This window comes from Rhagoletis zephyria, unplaced genomic scaffold, assembly GCF_001687245.7.
Source record: "Rhagoletis zephyria isolate East Lansing unplaced genomic scaffold, Rhagoletis_zephyria_1.1 Rzeph_scaffold_04637, whole genome shotgun sequence".
Classification (NCBI taxonomy): Eukaryota; Metazoa; Arthropoda; class Insecta; order Diptera; family Tephritidae; genus Rhagoletis; species Rhagoletis zephyria.
In genome coordinates, this window is record NW_016161720.1 from 1 (window position 1) to 23145 (window position 23145).

General features: G+C 39.2%; 2 protein-coding genes across 4 annotated transcripts; both read left to right on the plus strand.

The window, feature by feature from the left end:
- The first annotated feature begins 5452 nt into the window (after positions 1–5452).
- LOC108371002 (uncharacterized) lies at positions 5453–13837 on the plus strand. 3 transcript variants are annotated; one of them, XM_017626473.1, is made up of 2 exons: positions 5453–6876; positions 12841–13837. In XM_017626473.1, exon 2 carries the CDS (start codon positions 12853–12855, stop codon positions 13432–13434), a length of 582 nt encoding a protein of 193 aa, XP_017481962.1. In that variant the 5' UTR covers positions 5453–6876; positions 12841–12852; the 3' UTR covers positions 13435–13837. The 3 variants fall into 3 exon arrangements, with proteins under 3 accessions (XP_017481962.1, XP_017481961.1, XP_017481963.1); XM_017626472.1 differs by having other exon boundaries at positions 5453–5860; XM_017626474.1 differs by having other exon boundaries at positions 5453–5857.
- On the plus strand, positions 7372–11668 carry LOC108371001 (uncharacterized). The gene is made up of 2 exons (XM_017626471.1): positions 7372–11532; positions 11657–11668. The coding sequence occupies exons 1-2, from the start codon at positions 7372–7374 to the stop codon at positions 11666–11668; spliced, it is 4173 nt and encodes a 1390-aa protein (XP_017481960.1).
- Positions 13838–23145: the final 9308 nt, after the last annotated feature.

Genomic DNA, 23145 nt, shown 5'->3' on the forward strand with positions numbered 1-23145 from the left:
GCGCCGGGTATTTAATGTTCGGCTTCGCCCGAACTTAGACTTTCTTACTGGTTGAAGTAGAAGTTGTTCTCAACGGATTATCTTCAGACTCAGATTTCGACCAGGCACAATGCTATGGAAGGAGCTGAGCTGCAAGGCATACCTTTGAAGGGATCAACTTCCCTTCGATCTTGAAGAACTTCTCTACTTTTACAAGCATTCTCCTGGAAGCCTTCATATGTAGAGTTTCTTATGTTGAAGATACAATCCTTCATAAAATCAGGAATATTTTTTGGCCTAGTTTCGCCTAATGAGTTCTTCTCTCTTCACAAAATTTGGAGATCGCCACACACCACAGCACATTGGACAGGTGATAACACCAGAGGAAAAAACAGCAAGCTGTGTGTATTTTGTTGGTGGTTGAATCCATATACGTAAACAAAGTTAGAAATTTTAGAGCAAACTGTAAACAAAAATGCCAATTTAAAGACAAATTTCTCGAAAAAAGTTAAATCAAACAAGTATTTTTTTAACCAAAAAACAAAACCCACTTCAATTCTCATATAAAAATTTAAGATTATTTTTAATTTCATCATGATCCAATGATCGGATTTAAACCAAATTAGTATGGGACCACCTGAGGAGAGGTAACACCTTTCCTTTAAAAAAAAATAATTAAAGAAATCGGTTAACCTGGTCCTAAGTTATGCGGTACCATACATACATACATGAAACAAAAAAAAATATTGCTACGAATTGATAACCTTCTCCTTTTTGTGAAGCCGATTAAAAAAGGAAAATAAAGAGCTACTAGTGAAATTTCTTTTAGAAATTTGATCAGTAATCATCGTCCAATTACTATTCAAACTCACAAATGCCCAGTTTTTCTACGCAAAATTATAACTTCAGAAACCATCTCCATACATATGCGATTTCAATCACAAGCGTCCCGATTTATGAATAATAACTGGTTCATTGGCATTCCATTTTTACGAGCTTTTAAGGCATCAAAATACCGAATACGGGACAAATAAGGGACATTAAAAGAAATACAGAACATTGGGCATCCCGTATTTAAGAAATAAAGTAACAGGACAATGGACGAAAAAGAGGACTATCCCGTATAATACAGGACAGATGGTCACCGTAACTATCGCTGATATGGCAGCAGCAACAACATCTATAGTAACACAGCAGTTTGCAGCTTTTGGGTATGACGTACCAAAGAACGTAAATCTATAAGAAGAGGCAACACGTTATAATTTCATCCAGTCTAAAAACGTATTTGAGCAAAAGAGAAGACACGCTCCTGATATTCACACTCGCTACAATTATAGCGTGTTGTCTCTTCTTATAGATTTCCGTTCTTTGCACGTACCATTTGTGAGACACCACCATCATATTTTTCCTTAAATTCAAACATTTTACAATAAATTCAAAAAGTTTGCATTCTATTCCTTTAAAACAGTGCATTGTATTCTCAAACAAAATTTTAAATACCTACTGTACTATACTTGTATTACATACGTACACTCATATTACTTGCGCTTATATTACATGTGTAAATTTCTAAGATTATATTCAACATTTTAAAATTTTACTGATTAAGCACTACACACATTTACATATATATATTAGAGTGGTTAAAAAATTTTTTTGGAAATTCATAAACACTACCTCAAATTATTGTTATTTGTGATAAAAAAGAGAAATGTGTTTTTTTTTTTTTTTTGAAAAAAAAATTTTTTTAGAGGTCACGCTGGTCGGTTTTTTATAAAAACGCGGATGTTCTCAATTTTTTTATTTTCTTGACAACTTAAAATTCAGCTAAAAATGTGGTTTTTGCATATAATTAATAATAGTAATAATATAATAGATTGGCGCTTACACATATGTTAGTGTTTGACCGAGCTTCTTGAGGAACATTCCCTTAATAACATATCTGTCTTGAGTAGTTAGAATGGGCCTAGTTCCCGAAAATATGCTCGAAAAGACACTAGTAAAATGCTGTAGTTGATACAGAACGATTTACGCATTGCCATGGGTTGGAACTAGAGATGGGCACGAGCCGGGCTTTTGGCAGGGACCCAGCGGGCCCCTGCGTAAGCCCGCGGGTACGGGCCAGAATATTTGCTGTCAGCACGAACTCGTGCGTGCATGGGCGTTCAGTAAAATTTCATAAAAGCACGAATAAGCACGAAAAAGCCCGTTGCTAATACTACAAATTTAGATAAGCTTTTCTTTTTATACAAACAAAATAGTACATATTAAAACTCTTTTGATAAGAGAAAAGCAAAAAAAGAAATATTTGGAAACCGATAGAAAAAATAAGGTACCTAATAGTTTTGTTTACATATCTATACATAAAATACCTTCCACTTTTTCTACTTTTCAGAAAATATATTATAGAAATCTTTGATGTAAAAAATTGATTCGCTTAAGTAAATATACATACATAAACACAAAATTAAAAATATGTACATATGTATACATACAATAAAAGTTGGCTCTTTATTTCCGGGCTGGAACGTGTCCCGTCGTGCCGAGCCGGGCCCCACTAAAATTCTTACGTGCGGGCTCGTGCGTGTTTTTGAAAGTAGATTTTGCACTCGTGCCGGGCCAGGCCTGAAAATTTAGACCCGTGCCCATCTCTAGTTGGAACTTGTTACCAGGGGGTTCCTGGGGTCGCTAATTAGGAATCTGAAGTGAGTTTTTCAAAATTTAAAATGGCGAATCCAAAATGGCGATGCATTTTTTTTTTTAAATGATTGGATTTGTTCGAAACCCGGCACTCGAGAGTGTTTGGGTTCGCCGATTAAGAGTCTGAAGTCAATTTTTTTAAATTCAAAATGGTGGATCCAATATGGCGATCAAGTTAAAAAAAATTCACTAAAATGAAAACGTTGATACTGAACGTTTTAAGCATTTTCAAGGGCTGAAACTCGTTTCCAGGGGGTTTCTGGGGTTGCTGATTACGAACTTGTTGTCAGATTTTCGCAATTCAAAATGCTGCATCCAAAAGGCGACGAACTTTAAAACAAATTATTGGATTTGTTTGAAACTCANTTCAGAAAATATATTATAGAAATCTTTGATGTAAAAAATTGATTCGCTTAAGTAAATATACATACATAAACACAAAATTAAAAATATGTACATATGTATACATACAATAAAAGTTGGCTCTTTATTTCCGGGCTGGGACGTGTCCCGTCGTGCCGGGCCGGGCCCCACTAAAATTCTTACGTGCGGGCTCGTGCGTGTTTTTGAAAGTAGATTTTGCACTCGTGCCGGGCCAGGCCTGAAAATTTAGACCCGTGCCCATCTCTAGTTGGAACTTGTTACCAGGGGGTTCCTGGGGTCGCTAATTAGGAATCTGAAGTGAGTTTTTCAAAATTTAAAATGGCGAATCCAAAATGGCGATGCATTTTTTTTTTTAAATGATTGGATTTGTTCGAAACCCGGCACTCGAGAGTGTTTGGGTTCGCCGATTAAGAGTCTGAAGTCAATTTTTTTAAATTCAAAATGGTGGATCCAATATGGCGATCAAGTTAAAAAAAATTCACTAAAATGAAAACGTTGATACTGAACGTTTTAAGCATTTTCAAGGGCTGAAACTCGTTTCCAGGGGGTTTCTGGGGTTGCTGATTACGAACTTGTTGTCAGATTTTCGCAATTCAAAATGCTGCATCCAAAAGGCGACGAACTTTAAAACAAATTATTGGATTTGTTTGAAACTCATAACCGCCATTTTGAATTTTAACAAGTAAGAAAGTCTAAGTTCGGGCGAAGCCGAACATTAAATACCCGGCGAAAGTATTAAATATATGTTTTTTCACCTTTCCGAAACCTTCCGCTAGATGGTAAGCCCGTGTGTATCAATTTTGAGTAAATTAGCGTCTTTCCATTTCGAAATATTGAAGTTTCAAGCATTTCTTAAATTTACCGTTATATGAGAAGCGGCCGTTATTTTAGTCCGATTTCAATAATTTTCAACGTTTTGCTTATATGTGGTAAGCACAATAACCACACCGAGTTTGGTACAAATTGCTAGAACGGTTACCGATATACTTATATGAGATCATAAGTGAGCGGTGCCACGCCCATTTTCCTAAATTTTACCATAATCGTATTTCTTGGTAAAGAATAGTTGCAAGCATCAATTTTGAATAAATTAGCTTCAATATTTACTGATTTATCGAAGATTTTGTATTTCTCTAAATTACCGTTATATGGGATGTGGGCGTGGTTATTGTCCGATTTTAAAAAGTTTCGGCGGTTTTTTATGCTGTGCGAAGGCCAACAACTGTGCCAAGTTTGGAAGAAATTGGTGCAGCGGTTACCAAGATATACACATGTAACCATAAGTGGGCGTGGCTACGCCCATTTTCCAAAAATTTATAATATTCTTATTTTTCGTCTAAAAATTATTGTAAATATCAATTTTGAGTGAATTATCTTCAGTAGTTACTAAAATATCGCAGTTTTCGTATTTCTGGAAATTACCGTTATATGGGAAGTGGGCGTGGTTAAAGTCCGATTTCGCCCATTTTCAATACCAACCTACCTTGGATTAAGGGAAACCTACATACCAAATTTCGTTGAGATATCTCAATTTTTGCTCGAGTTATCGTGTACACGGACAGACGGACAGACGGACAGACGGACAGACGGACGGACAGACAGACATGGCTTAATCGATTTCTTTTTTCATCCTGATCATTTATGTATACATTTGTCTATATCTATCTCGATTCGTTTTGGCTGTTACAAACAACCGTTATGTGAACAAAATTAATATACCCTTGTGCACAAGTGCGCTCGGGTATAAAAATCTGACAACAGATTTGTTTAAGCCGCCGCTTAAACTAAATTCAGCGGCCGTGCGTGCATCCTGTGGCCGCAGCGGTGTGAAGTTCGAAAAATGATTAACGAGCGCGCACGGCCGCCTATCATCATCGTGCCAAATGATGCAAAAGTCAGTTCAGCTACTCAAGTCGGACAACGCGCACGCGCCCTTCCTATCTTATCTTGTCAAATAAGCAAACTCTTGTGTATATACATACACATCTATACCTCTAAACTCAACTTTTATATCGTGTGAAAGCCTAATAATAACTTGCGCCGAATTGTACGGCTTATAAATAAACTGCGGATACTTTGTAACCATTCAAAATCGAACCCAAAGTGTTTCCTTCCAACGGAAAGTGTGTATGTGATCAAGGTGAGTGCGAAGGGACCAAGCGATCAAATATTCATGGTCCTTCGCAGCCAACCGTGGCCCAGCTCCTAAAGAAAAAAAATTTAACTAAATTTAACAAATTAAATTCCACTCGCTCGTTCGTTTATACGACGCCAAAAACTATAAACCAAGTGGTGAAAGTGCACGTACATATACAAAAACAAAAAAGACAAAAATTATAAATTTTTGAAATTTAAATAAACAACAAACAATNTTTATTTGCTCATAAGCATACACAAATAAGACAAAAAAAAACTGTGGGGAAAAAAAAAAAATTAAAAATTGAAATAATCTCCTACGCCTTTTTTGAACTAAACAAATCGGCTTAATTTTCATATGTACATACATATGAACAAAACGAAATAAAACAAAACCCTCCAAAACTTAATATTTTTTAAAAAAAAAAAAACAAGACAGTGTTGAAAAGAGTGCACATATTGTATGCTTATTGTCTACATACATACATATCGCAAAAGAAAAAAAAACCGTCCAGCATCAGCAGCTATCAATAGCACCAGAAGCCATCAACATCATCAGCAGCCGTCATAAACATAAGCGGTAACAACAACACCAGCACAAGAAGACCCCGGCGCAAAAAGGACTTACATACATTCATCGCTACATAAATCAAGGAAAGTAGTAAGTCGGCAAATTTTTAATTTCCTTAAAAATTGAAATAAATATAACTTTCATATTCTTAAAAGTTATATTATTTCTAATAAACTGCCAACGGGCATACATACGTATATACATACATATATATATATATAATTTCATAAAAGGCGTATTTATTCTCGCCAAAAACGGTTTCACTAAAATTGCGGATATTTTCTTGCCGCCCAAAAATCTCACATCGGCAATTTGCCGCTATTGAATTTTGGTAGAAACATTCCGTTTTCCGGAAAGCGGTATATCTCCACTTACCGCCAATCTTATATATATATATATAGGTATATGTACATATATACAAATTCTGATATATACCCCAAAATAAATTCCGTTGCAGTTTATATGCCTACTGTGTCCCACTGTGCAAGAACAAAATATTAGCACATTAAAATCACATACTTTCCTCTGCTTACCAATTTTTGCCGTTGGTCGCATAGTTCGTTGAACTTGGCTAAACAAATTGCCGAAAAACATAAGTGCACTATTTCCCATATATCATATGTACATACGTTAGCACATATAAACATTTTTACCAGTTGCATTTTCTGCAACTATTCGTATAATAGCTAAGAGAGTCGCTGCTATTTATCGAACAATACAGTCCACACGTACCAAGCGCACTCTAGCTTATTTTAATTTATTTCAATCTTGCTTTTCTCTGCTGCACTCACCAAGCTAAGAGAACGTAAATCAAAGCCCGCTCTCTCAGCGGTGAGCGGCTCTTTACGTATTATTATATCCACTTGTGCATTCCCGCACACATACATACATACGCACTATAATCAAAACAAATTCTCTGTTGTTTTCGTTTCTTAACTCACCACTGCTGTGACAAAGCATAGCTTAGCCATATACTCGGCTTCATACGTAAATATTTGTACATACATACGTACGTACATTTTTACATTCTACATATTCTGCACTTTTGTACATACGTGCTAACAAAGAATATTGTCACACGAATATTATCCATAACGCGATAAGAAGTGAGTTCAAGATATCAGATACATGCAACCCAGTAGGGAAAGCTCCCGAATTGCATTGGTCTAGATAGTGATAAATAACCATTACTTTTTCAGTATTTACATAATTATTTATATCACATTAAATATTTATACATACGTATATTTCACCACGTATATAAAAGTGAAAAGTGTTTGTAATTTTTTTTCTCGTACTGAAATTTTTCAAATCCATATTCCGCGGATTTAATTGGGACGCTCCGTTTTCCACGTAATAAAAAGTGCTGAACCAAAAATTAAAGCAAATATAATTTCACATAATTTGCAAGAAAAAAAAACACAAACACCGCCACAAAATCTTAAAATTCTTTTCCTGATTTTCTGTGGCACAAAGTGCAATTTTTACTCGTTTGACATATATTTTTCTAATTTTTGCGAACGTTATCTGGGTGGTACTCAGTAAAATTTGATAAATTTTTCTCTCAATTTTTATACGTGTGACCTTCCACAGCATTAAAAATGCCACTTGGACACAGTCCACCAAAAATGTCTGAAATCGAGACAAGGTCAAAAACTGCTTCGCAAGAAGCCACCGGTGGTAAGAGGGAACCCTCACCGCGCCCGAAATCTAAAACTTTTGACCCATCCGCTCAAAAGTTTATAGCGGAAAGTGACAGTATCATGAGATACTGTGCAAAATTCAGTGATGCACCAATCCAAGACCACACTGAATCATATCTTATGATAAAAGACAAATCACTAGATGATTGTTGGGCACGGCTTCAGTCCGCCTATGATTTGGTTTTTTCAAAGCCAGATGACAGCCTACCCGAAAACTTTAAGAGTTCGGTAGAAGGCAAGTACTTCACTTGCCTTGAATTATATGAGGTGACCAAAGCTAAAATTGCCGATCAACTGTCGTTGATTAAAGCAATCGCCGCACCGAGTCCACCACCCCGCGTGGAACACACCTCGGCAGAGGCAAACGTTTTTCTTCAAGTCCCACCTTGTGACACGGAGACATTTTACGGTGGTTACGAAGAATGGCCCGCTTTTCGTGACATGTTCACAGCGGTGTACATCAACCACCCGAAGCTCTCCCGTGCTCAAAAACTGTATCACCTCCGGTACAAAACTCAAGGAAAAGCCGGTTCCATCGTCAAGCAATACCCGCTCAGCGATGATAACTTCGAGCTGGCCTGGGAAGCTTTACGGTCACGATACGAAAACAAACGTATCTTGGTTGACAACCAAATTAAAATTTTGATGACTTTGCCGACTATTCAATCCGAGAATAGCGAGCAACTTCAAAGGCTGCAAACATCAATTAACAACTGTCTGTCAGTTCTTAATTCCCAAGACGTCCAGACAGACAGTTGGGATCCCATATTGGTGTACATTTGCTCATCCAAATTGCCCGAAACCACACTGTCACTTTGGGAACAATCTCTCTCTTCTCGAAGAGATTTACCCTCATGGTCACAAATGGACGATTTTCTTACTTCAAGATACGAAGTAGTCGAAAGACTTAACCGGCTTCATCCAAGCCAAAATAAACAAAAACCAGTCGCTCATCAAAATGCTGCGCAAAACAGGTCCTTTAACAGGACTCAAACCTTTGTGGCAGAACCTAAGAGGGAACCAACTTGCTCTTACTGCAAGTCCCCTCATCCCATTAGAGTCTGCCCACAATTTAAGCGAATTTCGGTACCGAACCGAGTACAATTCGCAAACCAAACCAAGCTGTGCAAAAACTGCCTTGGTAATACCCATAGCACTAATGAGTGTCCGAGCAAGTGGTCATGTACACATTGCCAACAACGGCATCACTCCCTGCTGCACATGAATCCCAAACCACAATCTCGACACTCCAGTGCGCGAGCGAATGAAACCGCCGCACAACACACTACTGCCCAGTCGACACCTCCCGCTCGACAAGCGCAGTCAAGCTCCGATTCCAGCGAGCAACCGTGCTGTTCCAAACAAGCACAAATACAATCATTGCACACCGACAATGATAGCAAAATTCTCCTTCCAACTGCCATAGTCGCAGTTGAACACGAGGGTGAATTGTTTCAACTTAGAGCCCTGATTGATCAAGGCTCACAAAGAACTTTCATTTCCTCGAAAGTTCAAAAACGGTTGAAACTACCATTCGAACATTCCAAGTTCGAAATTTCCGGCATGGGTGGACATGTAGTACAAAGCTCCTCAAAGCTTTGTCCACTCACATTGGTTGCACCAAAAACCATGCAACGGATAAACACACAGGCTATCGTGTTACCTCAGCTCACGAGGCACATGCCTACATTCACCATTAGCCGTGAAAACTGGCAGCAATTCAAGATCCTTGAACTTGCTGACCCAAGCTGTCACATACCAGCTCAAACTGACATGGTAATCGGCAGCGATATACTTCCACAAATCCTGCTGGAAGGTATACAAAATATTTGCGACACAATACTTGCGCAAAAAACAATATTTGGCTGGATTCTCAGTGGTCCAATAACCGAAAATGTGGTGTCATTCTCGACACAAGTAGAAGAGTGCTCGAATGCAACTCTCAGCTCTCAGCTTCGAAAGTTTTGGGAAGAGGAGGAGATTCCACAACCTCCACAAATTTCCCCTGAAGATCAGGCTTGTGAGCATATATATGCAACAACAACGACTCGTGCCCCAAACGGTCGATACATTGTGCGACTTCCATTCAAGGAAGAATTTCCAAAAAAGCTGTCTCTGGGCCACTCTCGGTCTGCTGCACTTCAGCAGTTTTTTAGCATGGAGCGATCGCTTCAGAAAAAAGGAGACTTAGGCACAATGTATAACAATGTGTTGCAAGAATATCTCGACCTCGGTCATATGGAGCACACGAAGCCATGTGAGATAGTAGCTAATGGCAAATACTTCTCATTCTACTTGCCACATCATGCGGTCGTCAAACCAGATAAGGTAACCACCAAAGTTCGCGTGGTATTCAACGCCTCAAAAACATCTGGTTCAGGAAAATCCCTGAATGACGTGTTGCACACTGGTCCCACACTCCAGCCAGATCTCATGCTGCTCATTCTGCAGTGGCGAATGCACAGATTCGTGTTCAATGGCGACATTGAAAAAATGTATCGTCAAATACTCATCCATGAGGACGATAAAGATTTTCAGCGAATCTTATTTCGCACATCGGCTGACTCTCCTGTCACCGATTATAATCTTAAAACCGTAACGTTCGGGGTTAATTGTGCACCATACCTCGCTATCCGTACCCTGCATCAATTAGCAGATGATACGATAGCGACATTTCCCTTGGCTGCCGCAATACTTAAAACCGAAACGTATGTGGATGACATCCTATCCGGAAGTCATGATATTGACAACGCCACTGAATCACTTTTTCAAGTGATCAAAGCGCTTAAGTCAGCTGGTTTCATACTCAAGAAACTAACGGCCAATCATCCGGCCATTTTAGAAAAATTTCCAAAGGAGGATCTTCTCGACTCCAACTTTTTGAAATTTGAGAGCGCTTCCACAACCAAAACTCTTGGTATACAATGGAACGCACTCACCGATAAGTTTTCCTACACCATTCTGCCTGCATCGACATCGAATGCCGTCACAAAGCGACAAATCTTATCCTCTGTCGCAAAACTTTTTGACCCGGCAGGATGGCTATCGCCAGTGATGATTCAAGCAAAGATTCTTCTTCAAGAACTTTGGCTAGATGGCGTTGATTGGGACGAATGTGCCAAACCTATATCCTTGGCAAAATGGCAACAGTTCGCAGAAAATCTGCCAGCCATCTGCCACATCGAAATCCCTCGATGGGTTAATTTCACTCCGGGGCAAGATACCCAAATCCACGGGTTTTGTGATGCCTCGGAAAAAGCATATTGCGCTGCGATTTACATCCGCGCAGATGCTAGCAACCAAAGATATTCCACTCTCTTGGTTGCAAAAAGCAAAGTCGCACCATTGAAGACGGTAAGCTTGCCACGCCTGGAGCTGTGTGGTGCAGTCTTACTCGCAAAACTGGTCGCAACTGTTGGAAAACAGCTCAAATTGGAATCGTGCAACACATTCTTATGGTCAGATTCAGAGATTGTGCTAGCTTGGCTTGAAAAGCCACCATGTACATGGAAGACGTATGTATCCAATCGTACCTCTCAAATCCGGGAATATCTTCCAACCGGTGCATGGCGCCATGTTTCCAGCCAAGATAATCCAGCCGACCTCGGCACCCGTGGGTGCAAACCGCAGGATTTGGCGAATTCCCCACTCTGGTGGCACGGACCAACATGGCTCTCTTGCCACATGGATGCATGGCCAAGGTCAAAGGCATGCAGTGCATCTCCACCAGAAAAGCGCAAGGTGGAGGTATATCACGCGCTCGAAGAAGAGGTCGATTTTCTTGATCGCTTTTCTTCTTTCTCTCGAGCACTCCGCGTGACTGCGTACATGTTCCGCTTCGTGAGCAATGCCCGCAACAAATCAAAGGGGTTAGCTACAATCACCTATCCACATCTGACACATAACGAATTTCAATATGCAAAAATTCATCTTATCAACGCAGCGCAATCACGCCATTTTCCGAGCGAAAAAAGCGCTTTGCAAGATAAAAAGCCACTTAACAAAAAAAGTCCTCTTATTGTTCTCAATCCTTCGTTGGACAAAGACGGACTTTTACGGGTTAATGGCCGATTAGCACATTCCACATTAAGCTATAATGAAAGGCACCCAATAATTCTCCCTACCGAATCGAGGTTCTGCCAGCTATATTTGGAATTTTTACACTCGCTGCTTCTTCACGCAGAAACACGATTAATGCTCCAAATGGTAAGGCAAGAGTACTACGTACCAAAGCTAAAACCTCTAATTAAAAAATGCATCTTTCAATGCAAAGTGTGCACGCTTTACAAGCAACAAACACGCACCCAAATAATGGCCGCTCTACCCCCTGAGCGCTGCAGTTTCTCACTCCCATTTTCCACAACGGGAGTAGATTTTGCTGGGCCATTCCAAATTAAAGCATCGGTGCTAAGATCTACAACCCTTATCAAGGGATACGTTGCAGTTTTTGTCTGTTTTTCCACAAAGGCAGTGCATCTCGAGCTATGCTCGGATCTTACAACCGAGGCTTTTCGAGCAGCATTCGCCCGCTTCGTTGGCAGACGAGGTTTTCCCTCAAAAATGATGAGCGACAATGGAAAAACGTTCATTGGCGCCCAGCGCGCAACAGAACGCGACTTCGTTAAATTCCTTAACGAATGTTCCGCAGACATTGTCAAAAAATATGCCCCTCAAGGCATCAACTGGCAATATATACCACCCAGCGCCCCCCACATGGGCGGCTTGTGGGAATCTGCAGTGAAAAGCTTTAAAATCCATTTAAAGAAAACCGCTGCAACCCACAAGTTCACTTTCGAAGAATTCACGACGCTTCTGGTGCGAATTGAAGCAGTCCTCAACTCGAGGCCTCTATCCGCACTTTCTCAAGACCCAGCTGATATGACAGCACTTACTCCGGGTCACTTCCTTCGAGGTGCACCGCTGTTGGCCATTCCCGAGTCTAATGCGGAAAACCTCTCTCTACTAAACCGGTGGGAGAAAGTCAAAGCACTTCACCACCAATTTAGTCGCCGCTGGAAAGAAGATTACCTCAAAGATCTTCAGAAGAGATACAAGTGGAAAACCCCACAAAGCGATCCTCAGCCAGGCGACATCGTCGTGATCAAAGAAGATTCACTCCCCCCCACCGAGTGGCGATTGGGACGAATCGAAAACGTTCGCCATGGCCCTGATAACCACATACGTGTCGTGGAAGTCCGTACACAAAATGGAGTTATCACGCGGCCACTTGTCAAACTGTGCTTCCTTCCAAAAGCACAATAGATAATTCTATACATATTTTCCTTCTGTATATTAAGGGTCTTAACTTCCCGTTTAAACATTGTACACAAGTACTTCTCGTTTCTCTGCCTTTGCTTCTACTTCCAGATCGAAGACATCATGGCAGCACGGAAGGCGTGCCCCCTGGCTCCAACGGCAGAGACAGACAACTGCCTACAATGCCGGCTCTGCCACCGTTACCACGCATTGCGGACGTGCCCGGCCTTCAAGGCGATGAAGCCGCCGCAACGGTTGGGAGTAGCCCGCGCGCAAGGCTACTGCGTCAACTGCCTTGCGCTCACCCACACTACCGGGGAATGCGACTCGCCGGGTAGTTGCAAGACCTGTGGCTTAGCGCACCATACGCTGCTGCATGTGGCAGCTAACAGGCCCGCGCGCACAGGCCAACGAAACCAGCAGCCCAACCGGGCCAAATCGACATCATGCAAGCCCATCAAGCGGAGGGCACCGCCGAAGAAAGGTGGGCAGAAGAAGGCGCAGAAGAACCCGCGCAACCAGGCACCGCAACCGCCGCGCAAGAAGACCGCCCACCGGACGATCGCGCGCACGCCCCAAGGCCTACAAACGGCCAATTTCCAGGGCCGCACCACCCACCGCGTCATTGGCAACACGATCCGCGCCCTGAAAGAGCTGCAGGAGACGCTCAGCAACGCATTCCTGCAGGGCGGGGACGATGTTTAAGCCGCCGCTTAAACTAAATTCAGCGGCCGTGCGTGCATCCTGTGGCCGCAGCGGTGTGAAGTTCGAAAAATGATTAACGAGCGCGCACGGCCGCCTATCATCATCGTGCCAAATGATGCAAAAGTCAGTTCAGCTATTAACGCCGGTCTACGCGCCCCCTTAATATTAGCATTTTAAAAATCTTTTTAACTGTGTCATCTTTTTAACATCCGTGAAAATATAAACTTTAATTGTTAAAAACTTTGAATAAACCGAGCGGAAGTTTGTAAAATTAAAAATTGAAAACCAAAGTATTTCCTTAAAGCGGAAAGAAACTGTGTGTGTGCAAGGTGAGTGCGAAAGGCAACCATTGGAATTATTCATAGTCCTTCGCAGCCAACCGTGGCCCAGCTCCTAAAGAAAAAAAAAAGAGAAAAANAGATTCGTAATCAGCAACCCCAGAAACCCCCTGGAAACGAGTTTCAACTCTTGATAATGCTTAAAACGTTCAGTATCAACGTTTTAATTATAGTATTTTTTTTTTAATTTGATCGATATATTGGATCCGACATTTTGAATTTAAAAAAATTTACTTCAGATGCGTAATCGGCGAACCCAAAAACTCTCGAGTGCCGGTTTTCGAACAAATCCAATAATTAAAAAAAAATAATTAATCGCCATTTTGGATCCGCCATTCTGAATTTTGAAAAACTGACTTCAGATTCCTAATTAGCAACCTCAGAAACCTCGTGATAACAAGTTCCAACCCATGACAACGCGTAAAGCGTTCAGTGTTAACGATTCAATTTTACTAGTATCTTTTCGAGATCATATTTTCGGGCATTAGGCCCATTCTAACTACCCAAGACAGGTATGTAATTAAGGGAATGTTCTCCAATAATACCAGAGTAATTATATGCAAAAACCACATTTTTACCTGAATTTTAACATGTCAAGAAAATAAAAAATTTGAGAACATCAGCGTTTTATACAAAACCGCCCAACACGACCTCTAAAAAAACTTTTTTCAAAATAAAAAAATACGTGTCTCTTTTTTTATCACACATAACAATATTCTGATGTTTATAAATTTCCAAAAAGAGTGTTTTTATGAACCACTCTAATATACTGTTACTGTTTTTTCTTATGGAATTTCAGCTTCTGTGGTACAGTGATGTACAAATATTAATATTGTTTTAAACGTAACTTTTCAACAATTTAAAGTTTTACAAAAATTTTTCTTCGATACTTTGCAACATTAGGCAGGAGTCAGATTTTGGAATTTACATTAATTTTTATTTTTTCAAATATTCGATAAAAATTTAATACGAATTTTCGCCTGTGCCATTGCCGCGCTTTTATACTGCAACTTTTAGAGCTTCGTTTAAAATATGGAAAAATAATTCAACAATTATAATTTAGCCCAGTAAAATTAAACTTTTTCTTAAAAAAAAATTTGTAACAGCAATTTTTTGATGCGGCTTACATCTATTTGACCCGTAGATCATGGATCCACAGTCTTGCCCCTAAATTTCATTTGGCAACATTCCGCCATCTTGGATTTAAATTTTTTTTTGGGTTTTTTGCGATTTTCAAGCTTATTTTGATTTTTTTGTAAAAAATGGTTAAATACAAATATGTAGAGAATGTAACTTCCCACATTTGTCGTATAGTAGGTTTTTTAAAAATAGAAATTTTTATTGTAAAAAATTAGCAAAAACTGCGAAAAAATTTTACATTGTCCGGTTTTTGCCATTTTTTGACAATTTCTGTTGAAAATACATAGCATATTGAAATTCCAAAGTTGTAGAGAATTTCATTTTTCATAACTTTTAGACCTACGTTTTTTTATGACGCTTAGATCACGGCCGAGAACGTGCCAAACATAGCGATTAGCCCAATAAAATTAGATAAATTTGGTAGGAGCACAAAATAAAATTTTTTTTGCAGTTTTTTTTGGTGCAGTTTACTTCTATTTGACACGTAGATCTACATTTTCGCCCCTAAATTTCATTTGGCAAATTTCCGCTATCTTGGATATTATTTTTTTTGAATTTTTTGCGATTTGCAAGCTTATTTTGCATTTTTCGTAAAAAATGGTTGAATACAAATATGTAGAGAATTCAATTTCCCACATTTGTTGTACAGAAGGTTTTTTAAAAATAGCACTTTTTATTGTAAAAAATTAGCAAAAACTGCGCAAAAATGTTACATTGTCACTGTTGAAACCATTTTTTACGAAAAATGCAAACTAAGCTTGCAAATCGCGAAAAACCCCAAAAAAATAATATCCATGATAGCGGAATGTTGCCAAATGAAATTTAGGGGCGAAACTGTAGATCCATGATCTACGTGTCCAATAGTAGTAAACTGCATCAAAAAATCGCTGTTACAAATATGTGTTTTTTTGTTCCTACCAAATTTATCTCATTTTATTGGGCTAATCGCTATGTTTGGCATGTTCTCGGCCGTGATCTAAGCGTCATACAAAAAAACATGTTGGTATAGAAGTTGTGAGAATTGAAATTCTCTACAATTTTTGAATTACAATATGTTATGTATTTCAACAGAAGTTGTCAAAAAATGGCAAAAAGCGTGACAATGTAAAGTTTTTTCGAAGTTTTGGCTAATTTTTTAAAATAAGAAATTCTATTTTTAAAAAATCTTCTATATAACAAATGTAGGCAATTAAATTCTCTACATATTTGTCTTGAACATTTTATACGAAAAATGCAAAATAAGCTTGCAAATCGCAAAAAACCAAAAAAAAACTTAAATCCAAGATGGCGGAATGTTGTCAAATGAAATTTAGGGGAAAGACTGTGGATCCATGATCTACGTGCCAAATAGAAGTAAACTGCATCAAAAAATCGCTGGTACAATTTTTTTTTTTTAATTTCCTACCAAATTTATCTAATTTTACTGGGCTAATTATCAATAAACGTTTTCCTCAGTTTTCTATGCCATGCTAGCCAAACTTAAAATTTTACAACTTTATTGAAATAATTTTTTTTTCAATAACATAACAGTTCGATAGATTTTTAGAGATCTTTTGCTTTGCGTGTGCCAGATGTTAGATGTTGAACTTGTACTCAAAGATATACAAGCAAAATTTTCAAAAGTTACCAAGCGTGTTCTTCCAAGTCGTCTACTTTCAACGAATCGGGAAAAAGTTCACGAATATTGAAAATATTTAATCGAAACTTACAACGATATTTTAATTCAAGTAAAAAACTCGGAACAACAAGGAAACAAGCCAGCATCGATAATTAAAAGTTTACCAAGGTGTAAAGAGAAACTACTTCAGTGTTTTATAAAAATTGGGTGTAAAGTTAAAGTACCTGAAGATTTTTCAGTTCTTATACAAGAAGATATTTTAAATTCAGAGGTAGATTACGACGACGACTTTGCTGACGCTTGTCAGCTGGCACACAGAAGTGTCCACCGTTAAAAAAAGTTGTTCTTTGCCTTCATTTAAAGATTTTTTACAAGTTGGAGAAAAGCCTTGCGTAACGATTAGTTCCCGGAATATAAATTTTATTGAATATACAACCGACGTAAAAATGGCAACACCTGAGCAAAACAAATCATTTATTAGCCTGTGTGCATCTATTATCCAAGAAAACTATAGTGGCGACCCGCTATCGCTCGACTCATTCATTGACAAAATCAATTTAATAGAAGAATCATCGGATGAAAGTTTAACTACAACATTATAGCATTTTTAAAGTCAACACTCGAAGGCAAAGCGCGTGAGGTTTTACCCAGTCAAATAATTCCGATTACTGAAATTAAAGATCCGCTACGCAGCACAATCAAACCAGATAATTCCAAAGATGTGTCTGGCAAAATCGCGTCGTTACATTCTTCTAACAACTATTCTGATTTTGCAAAACGAGTAGAGGAATTATCTGATGCTTTAAAGCAGACCCCTGCAAAAATCGTTGGACCATGTAGTATATTTGTGGTAAATTGGAGTACTTACAAAAGTGTTCTTCTGTCATGCTGTAGCGGACCAACTCGTGTCTGCGCCAGCTTATTGTTTGTTATCCGATCACTGCTCGTGTTTTAACGAAATGTGATTGAAGTTGAGCATTTGAAAGCACATTTGCATGTGTGGCTTTAGCTGAACGTGTAGAGATGCTCGCTGTTAGTTCTTAGCTCCCAGCATGTTCGGGTTCGAATGCCGTCATAGGCAACATGTAATTTTTATTTTTTGTCTTGGTTTTTATTGATTTCGAAAAAGCATTTGAGAAGTGAAGAACAAAAGCGTGTACAAACGAAGAAATATAACAACAATGCCATTGTTAATATGTTGGAGTAGTTTTGTGCTACTATGATGTTATGCAGAGATGGAGTATATGGTCTTGCCCTAGGACATCGCAATGTTAATTGGACCATATTTTTATATGAATTGTGGTTAATTTTGGAGCACTCCTTGGTCCTTAGGGAGTACTCTTTACATGCATGCATGGAGTAGTCGCAATTTTTGCAGGGACATGGGCACTTTTGCCCGTATGAGCTTTTTTGCCCGTACGGGCAAGCGGGCCCATTTCGCGGGCTTGATCAGGGGAAAATCGTGGGCAAACGGGAAGGGGGCAACAAATCTTACTAATCCACGTATAGCAATGAGAGCCACTGCACACGCATTCTGGAGTAAAAAGGCTCACTCTCCCAAAGGTACGCCATATACACTCCTCGTCATTTGAATAGCTCAACTTTTTAATCTTTAGTATTTACACTTTTAATTTTGTTTCTTTAATATTCATTACATCCGATTTTAAAACTTTATACAGAGTTAAAAAAATGTCAACAAAGGGGTACAATAAAGTGCAAGTTTCAAGTGTCTGTAAAATAGCGGTGATTTTTGACAATTTTTTTTGGTGATAGTGCTGCGCATTTTCTCTTACAAAGTTTGTCGAGCATACTTTTATATGGAATAAAATGCGCAGCACTGTCAATAAAAAATAAATGAATTTGAAAAATCGGGGCTTTTAGAGTCACTTCAAACTTGCACTTAATTACACTATAATTGAATGGGCTACAAAACTGCATATGAGAAATTTTTCTAAAAATATTAATTACTTATTCACTGCAGGTCATTAGGATGGCACACTCCTATGTTGACCTTTTTTAAGAACTGTTTCCAGCTCTCGAGAAAAACGAAAAAATCATATAAATGCTGCCCAAGAAATGGAAAATAAACTTTCTTTTAACTTTTAGTTTGTAAAAAATTTTAAAATTGCATTTACCCGTAGAATATTGCTATATCGCCACTAGACACGAATAAAGGCGCGAGCTCAAAAGTTGACGGCGAAAAAAGACGCGTCAAATACTCTTAACATACTTCGCCAAAGTTTTTTATAAGCATCTTTTTTCGCAAAATTTTTTTAAACGCTTTTTTTCACCGTCAAAACACCAGCGCGCCTTTATTCGTATGTAGTGACGATATTTTTACAAAAAATTTATATTAAATAAACAAACGGAAAACTGTAAATACTAAGAATTGAAAGGGTGTGCAATTCAAATGACGAGGAGTGTATATGTGCAGATGTGATCACTACCCCAAGTAAACACGAGCTGAAAGCGTGATTGTGTTAGTGTGCCAAATACGTTTGAATGAATTTGCGTTCGCTTTGTTACGTTCTCGCATGTATTTGCATGTGATGCTTACGCTCTTTAAGCAGGCGCTCACTCTCTGTCCATGCTTGTATAAGTTATCACAAGTTTCTTCCCACAAATGTCATTAACCAAATGTCACAGTTGTCTTCCTAGCCTTCGCCTAGGTCAATCACATTCAGCCAAATTACGACAGCACGCCACCTCATGCAACTGGCTGGATCAGCAGAAATGCGATCACACAGTATGATCGCATATCGTTGTTGGCACACTTTGCTGTGTCAGCGAAACAATAGCTATTGCTATCGTCTGTGGTCATTGCACTATGACAACATCACAAGTACTACAATTCTCTTCATCATGTTTAGCTGCATCAGCAAAAGCAGCTATTACAACATCATCAAGTAAACATCGTTAGCGCAACGATTGTGTCAACGTCGCTAACCGCCAGCAGAGCAGCAGCAGCGTTATCCGACGTCGTGGGTTAGGTGGACAGTTAGGGTAACTATTAAGTTTAGTTTTAGAAAGAACTCAATAAAGAACACGTGCGAAAAAGCACAATTGGCGCCCAACGTGGGGCTGGAAAACACTAATCATTTTTGATCCTAAGGGACAAATAATAATCGCAAACAGTTAGAAGGATTTGAGACAAACATCCTGGTGAATACGAAGTTAATGATAATAACTACAAACAGTTAGAAGGATTCGAAACAAGCATCCTGGTGAATACGAAGTTAACGATAATAACCACAAACAGTTAGAAGGATTCGAAACAAGCATCTTGGTGAATACGAAGTTAATGATAATAACCGCAAACAGCTAGAAGGATTTGAAACAAGCATCCTGGTAAAATATGAAGTTAATGATAATAACCGCAAACAGTTAGAAGAATTTGAAGCAAGCAACAACGGAAGGAGTAGAAACAAGAATCGTTACAACCCAAAGAAGAAAATCAAGAATTAACGTAGGCTAGGATAACACCTAAGTATGAAGAGGTAAGTGAAGTGCTCTAAAAGAATTAGTGAAAGTGCAAAACTGAAATTTAAAAAAAAAAAAAATAAAAATTAATAAAAAAATAGGTGCTAAATAAACCTGTGTCCTTTGTGAAATTTTTTTTAAGAAAATCTTGGAATATTAAATGACCGAGGTGTTGGAGGACCTCTTTAAGAATTTAAATTTAGCAGCAAACAGACAAAATACAATGAATACAGAACAAGTTAGCGAGATAGTAAAGGCAGAGGTCAGGAGAGCTTTAGCCGAACAGAAAACGGAGTTTGACAGAAGACTTCTTGCTTTACAGAATCAAGTAACAATAAACAAACCTAAGGTAGAAAAATATAGTAGGGTAACAATCAACCCCCTAACTACCTGCGACATTACGCTAGACGCGACAAAGTCCCTTCCGGAATTTTTCGGCCACCAAGGCACGTACGTATCCTGGCGGGAAGCCGCACACAATGCCTACGAATTATTTAGGAGGTACGATGGCAGTGAACGCCACTACCAAGCCGTTACTATTATTAGAAACAAAGTGAGAGGTGCTGCCGACGCAGTACTTTCTTCTTTTAACACAGTGCTTAACTTTAGCGCTATAATCTCCAGACTTGACTTTACTTACGCGGACAAACGGCCGATATACTTAATCGAGCAGGAATTGTCCACCCTGAGACAGGGATCAATGACATGCCTAGAATTCTACGATGAGGTAGAAAAGAAGCTAACTTTGTTGGCAAATAAGACAATTATGTCTTATGAGAGTGGTGTTGCAGACACTATAAATGAGAAATATAGGGCCGATGCACTCAGAGTATTTATATCAGGTTTAAGGAAACCACTATGTGATATCTTGTTCGCATCTAGGCCATCTGACCTCCCATCCGCCCTGGCTTTGGCACAAGAGGTAGATGCCAACAATGAGCGTTACGCTTTCGCAATGAATTTCGCGAACAGATTTCAAGAAAAACCTGGCGGAAATCAGAATCCGGCCAATCAAAAGACACCTAACTACGATCACGGTGTGGGTCATAAAAACCCGCATTTTTCAGTAAGCAAACAAAATAAACAGGCCAGTCGTCCACAGAATTATGGAAATACCCAAAAACCATTTACCAATAGTAATTATTCTGGCCAAAGGCGCATTGAGCCTATGGAAGTAGATCCCTCCATATCCCAATTTAAAAACCAAGCAAGTAATCCCAGCCACGAACAATACGGTAAGCCGCAAGGGAACGGGCAAAAACGCGTAGCGAACTCAGGGCGGTACACAGGACCCAAAATACAGCGCGTAAACCATCTTACCGACGAGCGGGAGTCGCAAAGTGAAGAAACATACAATAACGAAGCCGAGCAGGCAGCCGACAACATCGAATCCGATGAGGTTAATTTTTTAGGGCAAAGTCCCTCCTTCCTTGGATTTCAAGGTCAATAGGAGGAAAGGAAGTCAAGCTCCTTGTTGACACGGGGGCGTCAAGGAGCTATATCAGGCCCCTTCCAGGGCTGAAAGGAATAAAACCAGTAGAAAACTCATTTTTAGTAAAGTCTATTCATGGAGTTACCCCCATCAAACATAAATGCAAGGTTAAAATTTTTGGGACAATAGCAGAATTTTTTCTATTACCTAATCTTACTTCATTTGACGGTGTAATTGGCCTTGACTTATTGAACAAGGTACACGCGTCTATTAATTTAAAAACAAACACAATAACACATGATTTTGGTAAGGAGATTATACTATTTGTATCTAGCGAGGATGTTAGTCACTTGCGACTGCAGGCAGAAAACGTCCCACAAAATCTAGAAGAAGCATTCTCGAAAATGATTGGTAGCATAAATGGGGTTTTTGCAGACCCCAACGAAGCACTACCATACAACACAAACGTAGTAGCAACGATTCGCACTACAAACGAAGACCCCGTGTATTCAAGGCTATACCCTTACCCATTGGGCGTCTCGGATTTCGTGAACAAAGAAATTCAAGAACTACTAGCAAACGGCATCATTCGGCCATCCAGGTCACCATATAATAATCCCATATGGGTGGTAAAAAAGAAAGGCCTTGACGAAACTGGGCAAGAAAAAAAGCGGATGGTTATAGATTTTCGAAAGCTCAACGAAAAAACCATCAGCGATAAATATCCAATCCCAGATATCACGGGAATTTTATCGAATCTAGGTGGAAGTAAATTTTTTACTACCCTTGATTTGAAATCTGGTTTCCATCAGATCAACCTGCTGGAACGGGACAGAGAAAAAACAGCATTTTCCGTAAAAAATGGAAAGTATGAATTTTGTAGATTGCCATTCGGTCTAAAGAATGCTCCCAGCATTTTCCAGAGGGCAATAGACGATGTGTTGAGAGAACACATAGGAAGAAAATGCTTCGTTTATATGGATGACGTCATTATATTTTCCCAAAACGAAGAACAACATTTAGATGATGTGGAAGTGATTTTGAGAAGTTTATTTGAAGCCAACATGAGAGTGTCGGCGGAGAAATCAAAATTTTTCAGAACCGAAGTAGAATTCCTGGGTTTTTTGGTTTCACAGGGCGGAATAAAGACGTGCCCGGATAAAGTGGATGCCATCAGGAATTTTCAGGAGCTCACTACTCTGGGGGGGCTAAGATCATTTTTGGGTTTAGCGGGGTACTACCGCTGTTTCATTAGGGATTTCGCTAAAATAGCGAAGCCACTTTCAAATATAATGAGGGGTGAATATGGCCGAGTTACTGCTTCACAGTCGAAAAAAATCGAAATTGATTTGACTGATGAACAGAAAAAAGCCTTCACTACCTTAAAGGAAATACTAGCATCAGAGGAGGTGACACTAACCTACCCTGATTTTAATAAATCGTTTGATTTAACCACGGATGCATCGTCGCACGCAATAGGTGCTGTCCTGTCACAAGAAGGGAAACCTATAACAATGATATCCCGTACTTTGACCAGTAGTGAGGAACATTTTGCCACAAACGAAAGAGAGCTGTTGGCCATCGTTTGGGCACTTAAAACCCTTAGAAACTACCTGTACGGCGTAGCAGATCTTAAGGTTCATACAGATCACCAACCGCTCACTTTTGCGGTTTCAGACAGAAACCCAAATTCAAAAATTAAA